The sequence below is a fragment of the Oncorhynchus mykiss genome, chromosome 9 (genome assembly GCF_057628025.1).
Source record: "Oncorhynchus mykiss isolate SJ-2025 chromosome 9, ASM5762802v1, whole genome shotgun sequence".
NCBI classification, from domain to species: Eukaryota; Metazoa; Chordata; class Actinopteri; order Salmoniformes; family Salmonidae; genus Oncorhynchus; species Oncorhynchus mykiss.
The window spans coordinates 68,559,509-68,575,430 of record NC_143030.1 but is presented as its reverse complement, the minus strand read 5'-3'; the positions used below and the strand labels follow the sequence as shown (position 1 = coordinate 68,575,430).

The window sequence follows — 15,922 nt, the reverse complement described above, 5'->3', positions numbered from 1 at the left end:
CTCTGAACGGTAGCTCTCTCGATCCTTCTGCACGCTGGAATAATTTCACCTGGTCCACTGCCTTCACCTGCTCCACTGCCTCTGGGGTTAATTCCAGTCAGATTCACTACAACTACAACATGGAAAGCTGCAGGTACTAGAGTGTGTCCCAACTCCCATCCTTCACAAGGAAATCACTTTCTAGGTTGTGGACAACATCCTTACAGTATAAAGAACGTTGTAGGCCTATATACACACACGCAAAGCCCCTAGCTTCTGATAAAGGTCTTTTGAGTACAGTATGAACTGTGAAGTTCATTCCATGTTTTGATTTTACTCATAGTGAAATACATGACTTTCTTCTGTTGTCCTTGACCTCTGTGACACCACAGAGAGCAGCGCTACTCTGATGACACAGTTCTAGCATCTAAACAAACCATGAGTTATGGTGCTCCAGAGTTGAACACTTTCAAAATGAGCAAGGTGTGAAAGACACTCAAGAGTGACTCATTTGAAAATTGTATTTCTCAGAAAATGTCTTTGTGATGTTCAAATAAATGAATGTTTTGGGCATAAAACACAACTTGACATCTTAGTAGAGAAAGACCAATGGGGCTTTCTGCATTGCCCTGTCTTCCTGTGCTGTGTTTGAACTTTGAAGGGAAGGTTTGAAGGTGAGGCGAGGGTGGCACATGTTCTATTCCATTTCTACAGCTACTGTACATAACTACCACTTGTATTGGGTGGGTGGATTCATACCCTATACAACATAACTGACGGATGTTTCTGAGTAAAAAGATTCTTCTGATGCTCTGTCTCAAAGTGCACCTATAGTTGTGCCTTTTTGAAATATTATATAAAAGGTGTCCTCCCACTCTGCCTAGAGCGGGTGAAAATGTGCTACAGTGAGAAAATGTCACTACCTTATGTTGTAAAATACATTGTACCAAGACACATATGATTCTTCATGTTCTGAATCATTCAGTGGGGTCTTTCTCTAACATATCTCTAACATTTATTTATTTATTTTGCTCCTTTGCACCCCATTATTTGTATTTCTACTTTGCACATTCTTCCATTGCAAATCTACCATTCCAGTGTTTTACTTGCTATATTTTATTTACTTTGCCACCATGGCCTTTTTTTTGCCTTTACCTCCCTTATCTCACCTCATTTGCTCACAACGTATATAGACCTGTTTCTACTGTATTATTGACTGTATGTTTGTTTCCTTGCATTAAAGTCCCCAGCCACTAGGAGCGCCACCTCTGGATGAGCATTTTCTTGTTTGTTTATGGCTTTATACAGCTCGTTGAGTACGGAATTAGTGCCAGCATCGGTTTGTGGTGTTCAATAGACAGCTACGAAAAATATAGATGAAAACTCTCTTGGTAAGTAGCGTGGTCTACAGCTTATCATGAGATACTCGACCTCAGGCGAGCAAAACCTTGATACTTAATATTCGATTTTTCACACCAGCTGTTATTGACAAATAGACACACACCACCACCCCTTGTCTTAACGGAGGCAGCTGTTCTGTCTTGCCGATGCATGGAAAAATCAGCCAACTGTATATTGTCCATGTCATCGTTCAGCCACGACTCGGTGAAATATAAGATACTACAGTTTTTAATGTCCCATTGGTAGGATAGTCTTGATCGGAGCTCATCCAGTTTATTCTCCAATGATTGGACAATGGCCAATAAGAAGGATGGTAGAGGTGGGTTACCCACTCAACAAAGAATTCTCACAGGGCACCCAGACCTGTGTCCCCTGTATCTGTGTCTTCTCTTCACACGGATGACAGGGATTTGGGCCTGGTCGGGTATCTGGAGTAAGTCCAGTTTGAGGTGAGTAATCGATGTTCTGATATCCAGAAGCTCTTTCGGTCATATAGACGGTGGCAGAAACATTTTGTACAAAATAAGTTACAAATAACGCAGAAAAACCACAAAAAAGCACAATTGGTTAGGAGCCATTATTATGTCGTCTTTATTGCTTTAAGCTTTACATAATGTGTTCTGAATTTAGTATTTACAATGCTTTGGAATTAAAGAGGGCACTTAAATGTAGTACTTCCCCAATTAATATTTTTTACGAGATTTCCAGGAAGATGGTGAATTGTTCAAGTAGTTAACAGAATAGAGGGAAGGCTTTACATGGAGGGATCTTGCTAGGGAGCTCTGAGATCAATACCTTGATGTTAGGGAGGAGGATCAAACACAGTTACTCTGTGTTAATTCAGAAACAGTAAATGCTGTTGCAGTTTACGGAGGGAAACACTATGAGGCCATCCAAAACTCAATTCCACTCGTCCACTCTTGTACCCTTTATTTCAATTTCATTTTTTCCATCCGAACTCGGTCCCTTCCCTCTTCCTGCTGCTGCTTGTCTCCCGACTCCCACACTTATAGTTATCTTACGGAGAGCAGGCTGGATTTTCTGGAAGAGAGCAGCTGCAAATAGGAATTTATTGTGCCATATTGGCAGAATCCCGGGCAGGAGATGGAAAAAAGCAAATCCTCCAGTGGGTTCCCCCACAGAATTGAGGGGTGTGGGGCCAAGGAGAAACCCTGGCCAAGTACAACAAACAAAGAGGCTTTCCCCGGATCTCCGAGGCAGCCCGTTCCACTGTTTGACAATGGTTGCCATGGAACTTGTTTTTCAGATCATAACAGTGTCAACATCTCCAGGCGATTGGTCAGGAGAACTGGCTGCTGCCTTTTTCCCTTTTAATTTCAGAGAATGAAATAAAAAAAAAAGAGAAGTTTAATTTGACAGTTGTGGCTGCTTTGTGTGATATGTTGTCTCTACCTTGCCCTTTGTGCTGTTGTCTGAGCCCAATAATGTTTGTACCATGTTGTGTTGCTACCATGCTGTGTTGTCATGTGTTGCTGCCTTGCTATGTTGTTGTCTTAGGTCTCTCTTTATGTAGTGTTGTCTCTCTTGTCGTGATGTGTGTTTAGTCCTATATTAATAGTGGATTTATTTGTTTATTTTTAATCCCAGGCCCCCATCCCCGCAGGAGGCCTTTTTGGTAGGCTGACATTGTAAATAGGAATTTGTTCTTAACTGACTTGCCTAGTTAAATAAATAAAATAAATGTAATGATATGTGGCGATGCCAGAGAAACCCATCTCTCTCTCTGACAGGGTTGTGGTGAACTGAACCACAGGGTTGTCAGGTCCTTCAGACCACAGATCACCAGGGTTACAACCCTTCAACATGGTCTGGGAGCTGCCCTGAGACTGACGAGGACTAACTACCTCTCCATCCCAACCAGAGAGGACTAGCTACCTACCTCTCCATCCCAACCAGATGTTTAAAAGGTCAACATCATCATCAGGTCTGGCGATCACACTGTCATAACATGTCATTTGGATTGGAAGGGGCACAACAAAAATGGATGGGTATAAGACCATGACTTCTGGATGTGGTCTGTTATTCTGATCTCACAGGGTAATAATATTAATAATGAGGCTGACACAGGTTAAGTATAAATATATGACTCATAAACCATGTTATTTCCACCTTGAGGAACATACGTAACTACATTTCCTGGCCATTTCCTATTGGGGGGGGGGGGCGGGGTTGAAAAAAAAAAAAAAAAAAAAAAAAAAAAAATGTTTTATAATAAAACATTTGCAGGTTAACAATAAGATACATTTCCTAATGTGATGAGCAGCCAAGATTCGGGACAAGATTAGGTAATGTTAGTCACTGCAGCCTAAGTTAATTTAACTCTGTTTACAATACAAAATAGACTTGTGGACAGAGAAGCGCACATTTCTTTGTAAATGACTGCATAACAATGTGTGTGTGAGAAAGAGAGAAAACGAAAGGGGTGTTGTAATTTAATTAGTAAACACAAGATTGTGCCTATTAAAACTGAGCACAAATAGACAGCAAAGCGATCCATCGCAAAGAAAAGATCTCAATCCAGCACCAGTAGGTAGAAAGCGCATTTGCCACTCGCTGGGCCGCACCCAATACTGTGTTGCTTGCTAGATAGTGGGCTAGTATGCATACATGTTTGACATGGGTAGGAGCAGACCTGCGAGTCAAGGGCGAGAGAATGCCATGTTACTTATTTAATATTGTTTTAATTCCCTTGTTGACACCTTTAGAACTCTAAACTAATAAAAAATAGAAGTGGAAGACTATTTGAGAGCATTTCTCCAGATCATTTGATATTCACCACATTAGTCAAAACAGGAACATTTTACATATGGCTTGAAATTAATAAGGTAATTATCTCAGAGAAAAATGTCCTCATGTCTCCTTCCTATATCCCCCCAACAGAATCCCCATACTTTAATGATGACAGCTTCTCCATCCTAGAGGGGGAGATCAACCATTCCCAGGCCCAGGGACATGTACTAGTCTGTGGCGACCTAAATGACAGAACAGGACAAGAACCTGACACTCAGCACACAGGGGGACAAACACCTACCTGGAGGTGACAGCATTCCCTCCCTAATATGCCCCCCTAGGCACAACTATGATAAAACAACCAACAAAAACGGGTCACAAGTCCTGCAGCTCAGTCACACGCTGGGTCTGTACATAGTCCACAGCTCATCCCTTGGCAGTAGTACTGTAGATTACTTTATCACTGACCTCAACCCAGAGTCTCTCAGAGCGTTCACAGTCAGCCACTGACACCCCTATCAGTCTACTTGAACAGAGCGATATTCAACTATGAGGCATCAAAGCCAAAGTAACTGAACAATACTAAGACATGCTACAGATGGAAGGAAAATAGTGTAAAAACTTTCCAAAAAAACTATTAGGCAACAAATTCAATGCCTTTTAGACAACGTCATGGACAAAACATTTCACTGTAATAGTGAAGGTGTAAACTTGGCAGTAGGAAACCTAAACAGTATATTTAACCTTTCAGCTTCCCTATCAAATCAAAAAAAAAATCAAGCAGACAACCTAAGAACATTTTAAACAATGACAAATGGTTTGATGAAAAATTCAAAAACCTAAGAAGAAATTGAGAAACCAAAAACATTAAGAGACCTTCACTATTGTGAATCACTAAAATACACTACGGCAAAAGAAAGAACAGCATTTCAGAAATCAGCTCAATGTAATTTAATAATACATAGAATCTAACCACTTCTGGGAAAATTGGAACACACTAAACAAACACGAAGAGTTATTCAAAACAGAGATGTATGGATAAACCACAACCACAAAAAAAACAGCAAAAAAATATAAATGATCAATAACAAGTCTTAAAATCAGCTATCAAGGACTTCCAGAACCTACTGGATTTTCCAATTATATTTAATGAACTACAGGACAAAAAGGCCTGTGGTGTTGATGTTATCCTAAATTAAATGATAAAATATACAGACCACAAATTCCAATTGGCTACACTAACCATCATCCTTAGCTCTGGCATCTCCCCCAATATTTGGAACCAAGGACTGATCCCTCCAATCCACAAAAGTAGAGACAAATTTAACCCCATTAACTTCGGTGGGATATGTGTCAACAGCAACCTTGGGAAAATCCTCTGCATTATCATTGACAACAAACTTGTATATTTCCTCAGTGAAATCAATGTACTGAGCAAATGTCAAATAGGCTTTTTGCCAAATTACTATAAGACAGACCACATATTCACCCTGCACACCCTAATTGGCAAACAAACCAAACAAAGGCAAAGTCTTCTCATGCTTTGTTGATTTCAAAAAAGCTTTTGACTCAATTTGGCATGAGGGTCTGCAATACAAATTGCTAGAAAGTGGTTTTGGGGGAAAAACATACAACATTCTAAAATCCAACAAGTGTGCAGTTAAAATGGGCAATAAACACACATTTCTTACCACTGGGCCATGGGTGAGACAGGGATGTAGCTTGAGCCCAACCCTCTTCAACATATGTATCAACGAATTGGCGAGGGCACTAGAACAGCCTGCAGCACCCGGCCTCACCCTACTAGAATCTGAAGTCAAATGTCTACTCTTTGCTGATGATCTAGTGCTTCTCTCCAGTATCTTCTGCACAGATTCTGTCACACCAGGGCCCTGACAGTAAATCTCAGTAAGACAAAAATAATGGTGTTTCCGAAAAAGGTCCAGTTGCCAGGACCACAAATACAAATTCCATCTAGACTCCGTTGCCCTGGAGCATACAAACAACTGTACCTACCTTGGCCTAAACATCAGCACCACAAGTAACTTCCACAAAGCTGTGAACGATCTGAGAGACAAGGCAAGGGCCTTCTACGCCATCAAAAGGAACATAAAATTCAAAATCCCAATTAGGATCAGTTAATTTAATCAGTTATAGACCCCATTGCCCTTCATGGTCTGGGGGTCTGGGGTTTACTCACCAACCAAGAAGCTGTTATATTCTACAACAACCTAAAAGGAAGCGATTCCCAAATGTTCCATAATAAAGCCATCACCTTCAGAGAGATTAACCTAGAGAAGAGTCCCCTAAGCAAGCTGGTCCTGGGGCTCTGTTCACAAACACAAACAGACCCCACAAAGCCCCAGGACAGAAACACAATTAGACACAACAAAATCACAAGAAAACAAAAAGATAATTGCTTGACCCATTGAAAATACCAAAAAACAGAGCAAACTGGAATGCTATTTGGCCCTAAGTAGAGAGTACACAGTGGCAGAATACCTGACCACTGTGACTGACCTAAAATTAAGGAAAGCTTTGAAAATGTACAGACTCAGTGAGCATAGCCTTACTATTGATAGTAGCCGCCGTAGGCAGACTTGCTCTCAAGAGAAGACAGGCTATGTGCACACTGCCCACAAAATTAGGTTGAAACTGAGCTGCAGTTCCTAACCCCCTGCCAGATGTATGACCATACTATAGAAACACATTTTCCTCAGATTACAGACCCACAAAGAATTTGAAAACAAATCCAATTTTGATAAACTCCCATATCTATTGGATGAAATACCCCAGTGTGCCATCACAGTAGCAAGATTTGTGACCTGTTGCCACAAGAAAAGGGCAACCAGTGAAGAACAAACACCATTGTCAATACAACCCATATTTATGCTTATTTATTTTCCCTTTTGTACTTTATCTATTTGCACATCGTCACACTGTACATAGCCACAATATAACATTTGAAATGTCTCTATTTCTCTGAAACTTTGTGATCGTAATGTTTACTGTTCATTTTTTATTGGTTATTATCTATTTCACTTGATTTGGCAATATAAACATATGTTTGCTATGCCAATAAAGCCCTTAATTGAATTCAACTTAATTGAGAGAGAGAAGGTAGTGTGGCGAGTCCAATTGTAAAAAAAATGGAATTGAATTGAATTAAAATGCCTCAATTACGTAATTACTCCTGTCAATACAATCATTCAAAATAGACTAGTACACCAGCAAGCATGATTTTGCCCCAGATGATCATTCGCTTCAAAAAATGTGTTAAATAACAAGCATATAGCCTACAATTGGAAGGCCCACAATTTGGGCAGAACTCATGGCAAATACCAAACAAATGATTGTTGAGTTGCGACTGTCAGTGAAAAGCTGCTAATATAGGCCCATGCATATTGCAATATTTAAAATACAATCGTGGGAAAACATTGTTTGGAAAGCAATACTAATCTGTCTTCTAGTTATCAAAATTCTCAATTGGAGTATTTTAGGATCTTATTAACACCAGTGGAGAACATAGTTTCAATGAGTGCGCAAATTCACTCTTTATCATTGGGCCAATGAGTGAGCATATTCACTCTTTATCATTGGGCCAATGAGTGAGCATATTGACTCTTTATCATTGGGCCAATGAGTGCCATTTGAAACTTTGTATTTGGACAATCATTTCCTCCTCCAGGTTAAACGTCATACTGTACAATTATTGTCTCCCTTTTTAGTAGACCTAGATTAGATGGTTGCATACAAGGCATAGCTGCAAGAATTTGTTTTGAGCAGGGGGTGCTGACCAATCACCTTTATAATAAAGTAATGCATGTATCTATGCAGAATAACAAAATCCAATTACTAATGTGATGACTAGCCTAAGCGTAGGACAAGATTTGGTAACAGTATTACTGCAGCCTCATGGCTGCAAAAAAAGCATGTTGTGAACAGCACACACATCTCTTTGTAGGCTACTGCAAGAGAGGTATTTGATATCATTCCTATTCCCGTTCGCCAAGTTTAGATATGTAAACTAATAGAAAATAGTCAGTCATATATATTTTAATATCCCGTGTTCTCTCTTCTACCCCTAATTTAATTGATATAAAACATAGTTTGGAAAGCAAATTGCTATTGCTGTAAAGAGAAGACAATAAAAAAAGACTCTAATCTTTCTTTTACAGTAGTTCTGCAACTTGAGGGAATAGTCTTATTGGCACCAGCGTAGCACATTGGCCATATCCCCTGTGAGTGCCTTGTGCACGTATTAACATTTAATAATTAGGGCAGTTCCACTTGAAACTTTGTTTTGGATGATCATTTCCTCCTCCAGGTTAAATGGACTTCATATTGTACAGTTAGTGTTAGCAATATAGGCCTATAGTACTCTGTCATTTTTGTCATATTTAAAAAATATTCTGCTAATGTCTCTAGACAGAAGGTGTAATAGAATTGCATGGAATATGTTTCTAAACACAAAAATAAAGATACATATCTGATATAACCTTTAGCCTAGGCCTACTCTATGCCACTGCACGCTCAGCCATGCATTGAACACTGCAGTCTTTTTTGCGAACAGTGATTATTATTTTCCTAAATTATGACTATCCAATGCTGTTGTGATTCAGACAATAACATTTAAAAAACATGGATGTTACACCACCATGCATCAAGAGCATTAATTCTATTGATGTATAAAACCCTGGCACTAACTTACACTCACCGTCATCAAGGTACATCTGATCCAGGTTCTCCTCCTTGACCGTGACCTGTCCTCCAGGGAGGCTGGCTCTCTGCTCCTCTCCAGGGGCGCATCTCTGGGCTTCCATCCCTCCAGGGGAAGACCTGCCCTTGGGCACCACCTTGGGCACGTAGGGCTGTTGCTGGATCACCGTGGTGGGGTAATGCTGGGGGGAGTGGGCCGGGACAGGGGAGTGAGCTTGGGCTCCAGCCTGCTGAGGGAAGCCATCACAGTAGATGATATGCTGCTGGTTGTCAGGCTGGAGAGGTGGAGGGTCGCCTCCCCTGAGCAGGTGTTGGTTGGTGGGGGAGAACTGAATTATGGAGGGGTGTTGGCCCTGGCCCCCTCCGTGTTGCTGCTGGACTGGGGAGCCTGTGTGGACCAGGACAGAGCGGTGTGGGTCGGGCATCATCCCCATCCCTCCAGTCTGCTGGTAGAGCCCTTCGGGGCTGCCGCTCAGACTCTTGCCCCCGCGGGTGTACACAATGGCTGGGCTCTGTTGCTGGAAGCGGGGGTCTGGGCCGGGTGTGGGGAGGCCGGATCGGACCTGCTGGCATGAGGCCATGCTGGAGACCAGGCTGTTGTCTGGGTGAATGATCCCCACAGGACTGTGGTGGTAGTAGGACTGCGGGGAAACACCCAGGATCTGGGGCATGGTGAAAGGATAGTCATCCACAGGCTCTGTTTTAATGGAGGGAACTGTGGGAGAGATGGAAGACAACAGAGATATGACTGGGGGTTAAGTCATATTGCTTAAAGTAACTACGACCTATTACACCAAGCATATCAATGTGACAAACTAATGACAAGGAAAAACATATAACTTGATATCATTCCTACATCATTGTATTGTTCTTTCAGAGCACTTAAAGGGGCTCAGAGCCTCCTTAGTGCTGATGCTTATGGTACCTACCTGCCAGTGGGGTGAATGTGAAGTGCTGTGGCTGGCTGCGCTTCCTCTTCCCGTTGATGACATAGAAGTTCACTTTGGCAGGATGGCAGATAGATGGGTCACGATAGGAAGGGATCTCAACGAACAGCAGACTCTACAAAATGACATCGTTTTCAGTTCATAATAATCTGTCACATTATTATTTAAGATTATAATCAGAGTTGATAAAGTAGGACATTATTTTAAATCAAATTAGTTTTTTTCTAAGACAAACAATCCAGACAGTATAATCAGTGACTGGTTTGACCACTGTTTCAGACATGGAGAAGTGGGCCATCTATGAAAGGACTGGTACTCACAGGCTGACATTTATCTTTGTCTACTGTTGTCTCCATCTCCCAAATCTGCTGTCCATCTGCAGAGACAGATAAGGGAAGGGTTGTTTCAGGTCAAATCAATAATTCAGGGTATATTTCATCCCCCTATTGGACACAGAAAATACAGGAACACAGAACAAGGAGAGGTAAAAAAATAAATTAACAATGGTAAAATAATGTGTGCTTACTAAATTGCTGAGCAATGAAAAATGTACTCTAAACAATAACAAATTAACTATCCCAGCTGTATCTCTATTGTCTCTTCAACAGATTGAGAGCATGGGATGGGATTCTCCACCTGTCTCAGAACACAATGCCTAGTTTAACCCATCACATCACTGTCTTCCTGCCACTAACCCATAGGCCAAATTATTAACATGGTGTTAGAGAAGGCTCTTTGTGTCACATAGGAAAGAGATATAATCTAACCACTTACCCTTCCACCATTCTGCTCACCTACAGCCAAAGACAGCTATATACAATGCCTTCGGAAAGTATCCAGACCCCTTGACTTTTTCCACATTTTGTTAGGTTACAGCCTTATTCTGAAATGGATTCAATTGTTTTTTCATCAATCTACATACAACACCCCCCCCCCCCCCCCCCTATGGAAAAGCTAAAATATGTTTGCGAATATATTTAAAATAAAAAAACAAATATCACATTTACATAAGTATTCAGACCCTTTACCCAGTACTTTGTTGAAGCATCTTTGCCAATGATTACAGACTCGAGTCTTCTTGGGTATGACACTATAAGCTTGACACACATGTATTTGGAGAGTTTCTTCACTTATTCTCTGTACATTTTCTTAAGCTCTGTCAGGGTGGATGGGGAGCGTTGCTGCACAGCAAATTTCAGGTCTCTCCAGAGATGTTTGATCGGGCTACTCAAGGATATTCAGAGACTTATCCCGAAGCCACTCCTACTTTGTATTGAATGTGTGCTTAGGGTTGTTGTCCTGTTGTAAGGTGAACTTTTGCCCCAGTCTGAGGTCCTGAGCGTTCTGGAGCAGGTTTTTTAAAGGATCTCTCTGTACTTAAAGACTCCGTTTATCTTTGCCTCGATCCTGACTAGTCTCCTGGTCCCTACTATTGAAAAACATCCCCACAGCAAGATGCTGTCACCACCATGCTTCACTGTAGGGATGGTGCCAAGTTTCCTCCAGGCGTGACACTTGGCATTTAAGCCAAAGAGTTCAATCTTGGTTTCATCAGACCAGAGAATCTTGTTTCTCATGGTCTGAGAGTCTTTAGGTGCCTTTTGGCAAACTCAGAACGGGCTTTCATGTGCCTTTTCCCCAGGAGTGGTTTCTGTCTGGCCACTCTACCATAAAGGCCTGATTGGTGGAGTGCTGCAGAGATGGTTGTCCTTCTGGAAAGTTCTCTCATCTCCACAGAGATGCAGGAGACCTGTCAGAGTGACCATAGGGTTCTTGGTCACCTCCCTGACCAAGGCCTTTCTCCCCAGATTGCTCAGTTTGCCCGGGGTGGCCAGGTCTATGAAGAGTCTTGGTGGTTCCAAACTTCTTCCATTTAAGAATGACGGAGGCCACTGTTTTTTTGGGGACCTTCAAATCTGCAAACCTTTTTGGGTACCCTTCCCCAGATCTGTACCTTGACACAATCCTGTTTCAAAGCTCTACGGACAATTCCTTTGACCTCATGGCTTGGTTTTTGCACTGACATACACTGTCAACTGTGGGACCTTATATAGAAGGGTGTGTGCCTTTCCTAATCATGTCCAGTCAATTGAATTTACCACAGGTGGACTCCAATCAAGTTGAAAAACATCTCAAGGATGATCAATGGAACCAGGATGCACCTGACCTCAATTTCGTGTCTCATAGCAAAGGGTCTGAATACTTATGTAAGTATGGTTTCCGTTTTTAATTTTTAATACATTTGCCAAAATGTCTAAAAACCTGTTTTCAGCTGGTCATTATGGGGTATTGTGTATGATTTTTTATTTTTTAAATCAATTTTAGAATAAGGCTGTAATGTAACTTTCTGAAGGCACTGTATTTACCATGAAGTGAAGCCATTCCCTGACCTTACATTTACCATAATATATTGTATGAAATCATACATACAATCACATATTTACTGTGTGTCAAGCAATATTGGTAATTTTTCTAAAGTAAAGAAAAGTATATTCTATAAACAAAGTGTGATGGAGAACATTGGCCCAAGGTTTGATACACACTAGTGATCAAAAACCTGTCTTTAATATCTGACCCTTGGCAAGGCAGTGAATAGGGTCTGGTTTCAATGATGGACCATTTTTGCATAGATTAACTATGTCACTGCCTACATGATAGAAGGGGGGGGGGGGGTCGAACAAATCACAAGGCAAGGCAGACATGCCAGAACGTCATGATTCAAAACCAAAGTTTGCAGGCAAAACATGTGGCTTTAGCTGATGCAAACTAGCCACTTGTGAAATGCACTCATTAAAAATAACTTCCGTGATCTCCATCTTGCTAGCTACTATTTTGTATTTTATTCAAGGGGATAACGTAGTGACATAAGTAGTGACATACGCAGTGACGCATTTCCTCTATGCCAAAGGAGTTCATCACTGGAACCAGACCCTAGTCACTGTGTTTCCTAGGGTCAGGTTTTCAAGACTTAAACCTGTCTGGGTATGAAGAGATTTTAGAGGAGATACTAACACACTTGTTTTACACCATGTTTTATGTATACCAATACTATGAAATTGTTGCTTTTGACAACTGTCACACTGTAAGGCATTGTTTGAAACTCAAGGTTATGTCACATTCGTCGTATTGATGAGACCAAGGAGCAGCGTGATAAGAATATATTCTTCTTTTAATTAAACGAAGAACACTTAACAAACTAAAAAAAACGACCGTAACGCTACAATAACAAGTACTGACAGGCAACTACACATAGACAATAACCCACAAAACCAAAATGGAAAATTGCAACCTAAATAGGATCCCCAATCAGAGACAACGATAAACAGAGGTCTCTGATTGGGAACCAATTCAGGCCACCATAGACCTACATTTACCTAGACAATACCAAAACCCATAGATATACAAAAAACCCTAGACAAGTAAAAGACATACCACCCTCGTCACACCCTGACATAACCAAAATAACAAAGAAAACAGCCCCTACCTGGGCTCGAACCAGGAACACATCGACAACAGCCATCCTCGAAGCATCGTTACCCATGCAGAGCAAGGGGAACAACTACTCTAAGTCTCAGAGCGAGTGACGATTGAAACGCTATTAGTGTGCACCCCGCTAACTAGCTAGCCATTTCACATCGGTTACACTAGCCTAATCTCGGGAGTTGATGGGCTTGAAGTCATAAACAGCGCAATGCTTGAAGCAGAACAAAGAGCTGCTGGCAAAACGCACGAAAGTGCTGTTTGAATGAATGCTTACGAGACTGCTGGTGCCTGCCAATCACTCAGTCAGACTGCTCTATCAAATCATAGACTTAATTATAACATAATAACACACAGAAATACGAGCCTTCCGGAAACTATCATTTAGAAATCAAGACGTTTATTCTTTCAGTGAAATACGGAACCGTTCCGTATTTTATCTAACGGGTGGCATCCATAAGACTAAATATTCCTGTTCCATTGCACAACCTTCAATGTTATGTCATAATTACGTAAAATTCTGGCAAATTAGGCGGCCCAAACTGTTGCATATACACTGACTCTGCGTGCAATGAACGCAAGATAAGTGACACAATTTCACCTGGTTAATATTGCCTGCTAACCTGGATTTCTTTTAGCTAAATATGCAGATTTAAAAATATATATTTCTGTGTATTGATTTTAAGAAAGACATTGATGTTTATGGTTAGTTACTCATTGGAGCAAGGACAGTCCTTTTTCACGAATACGCACCGCATCAATTATATGGAATGCAGGACACGCTAGATAAACTAGTAATATCATCAACCATGTGTAGTTAACTAGTGATTATGATTGATTGATTGATTGTTTTTTATAAGATAAGTTTAATGCTAGCTAGCAACTTACCTTGGCTTACTGCATTCGCGTAACAGGCAGGCTCCTCGTGGAATGTAATGAGAGGCAGGTGGTTAGAGCGTTGGACTAGTTAACTGTAAGGTTGCAAGATTGAATCCCCGATCTGACAAGGTAAAAATCTGTCATTCTACCCCTGAACAAGGCAGTAACCCACCGTTCCTAGGCCGTCATTGAAAATAAGAATGTGTTCTTAACTGACTTAGTTAAATGTTGTATGTGTCGAACTGCTATGCTTTATCTTGGCCAGGTCGCAGTTGCAAATGAGAACTTGTTCTCAACTAGCTTACCTGGTTAAATAAAGGTGAAATAAAAAAAACAAAGATTAAATAAAAGGTGTAATTTTGTTATATTTAAAAATATACATATAAAAATTTTTAAAAAACAATCGGCCAAATCAGTGTCCAAAAATGCTTTGTAGAGCCACCTTTTCAGCAATTACAGCTGCAAGTCTCTTGGAGTATGTCTCTATACGCTTGGCACATCTAGCCACTGGGATTTTTGCCCATTCTTAAAGGCAAAACTTCTCCAGCTCCTTCAAGTTGGATGGGTTCCATAACAAAGATCATACCAAAGATTCTCAATTGGATTAAGGTCTAGGCTTTGACTAGGCCATTCCAAGATATTTAAATGTTTCCCCTTAAACCACTCGAGTGTTTCTTTAGCGGTATGCTTAGGGTCATTTTCCTGCTGGAAGGTGAACCTCCGTTCCAGTCTCAAATCTCTGGAAGACGGAATCAGGTTTCCCGCAATAATTTTTTAGCGGCATCCATCATTCCTTCAATTCTGACCAGTTTCCCAGACCCTGCCGATGAAAAACATCCCGACAGCATGATGCTGCCACCCCTATCCTTCACTGTGGGGATGGTGTTCTCGGGTGATGAGAGGTGTTGGGTTTGCGCCAGACATATCGTTTTCCTTGATGGCCAAAAAACTCAATTTTAGTCTCATGTGACCAGAGTACCTTCTTCCATATGTTTGGGGAGTCTCCTACATGCCTTTTGGCAAACACCAAACGTGTTTCCTTATTTTTCACTTTAAGCAATGGCTCTTTCTGGCCACTCTTCCGTAATGCCCAGCTTTGTGGAGTGTACGGCTTAAAGTGGATCTATGGACAGATACTCCAATCTCCGCTGTGGAGATTTGCAGCTCCTTCAGGGTTATCTTTGGTCTCTTTGTTGCCTCTCTGATTAATGCCCTCTTTGCCTGGTCAGTGAGTTTTGGTGGGCGGCCCTCTCTTGGCAGGTTTGTTGTGGTGCCATATTCTTTCCATTTTTTAATAATGGATTTAATGGTGCTCCGTGGGATGTTCAAGATTTCTGATATTTTTTTATAACCCAACCCTGATCTGTACTTCTCCACAACTTTGTCCCTGACCTGTTTGGAGAGCTCATTGGTCTTCATGGTGCCGCTTGCTTGGTGGTGCCCCTTGCTAAGTGGTGTTGCAGACTCTGGGGCCTTTCAGAACAGGTGTACAGCTGAAGTCAGAAGTTTACATACACTTAGGTTGGAGTCATTAAAACTTGTTTTTCAACCACTCCACACATTTCTTGTTAACAAACTATAGTTTTGGCAAGTAGCTTAGGACATCTACTTTGTGCATGACAAGTAATTTTTTCAACAATTGTTTACAGACAGATTATTTCACTTATCATTCAATGTATCACAATTCCGGTGGGTCGGAAGTTTACATAAACTAAGTTTACTGTGCCTTTAAACAGCTTGGAAAATTCCAGAAAATGATGCCATGA

At 41.1% G+C, this 15,922-nt stretch overlaps 1 protein-coding gene across 8 annotated transcripts in view; it reads right to left on the bottom strand.

Moving 5' to 3' along the window:
• LOC110532618 (nuclear factor of activated T-cells, cytoplasmic 2) overlaps positions 1-15,922 on the bottom strand; it is a 52,029-nt gene that overhangs the window by 9,476 nt on the left and 26,631 nt on the right. For 4 of the 8 annotated variants that reach the window (XM_021616674.3, XM_090185152.1, XM_090185149.1 and 1 more), the window contains exons 7-9: positions 10,118-10,173; positions 9,780-9,912; positions 8,843-9,565 (exon numbers count right to left, since the gene is read on the bottom strand). In XM_021616674.3, the coding sequence (XP_021472349.3) occupies positions 8,843-9,565; positions 9,780-9,912; positions 10,118-10,173 (912 nt within the window). The remainder of the gene's footprint in view (positions 1-8,842; positions 9,566-9,779; positions 9,913-10,117; positions 10,174-15,922) is intronic. The other 4 variants (XM_090185150.1, XM_090185148.1, XM_090185151.1 and 1 more) reach the window with 1 other exon arrangement.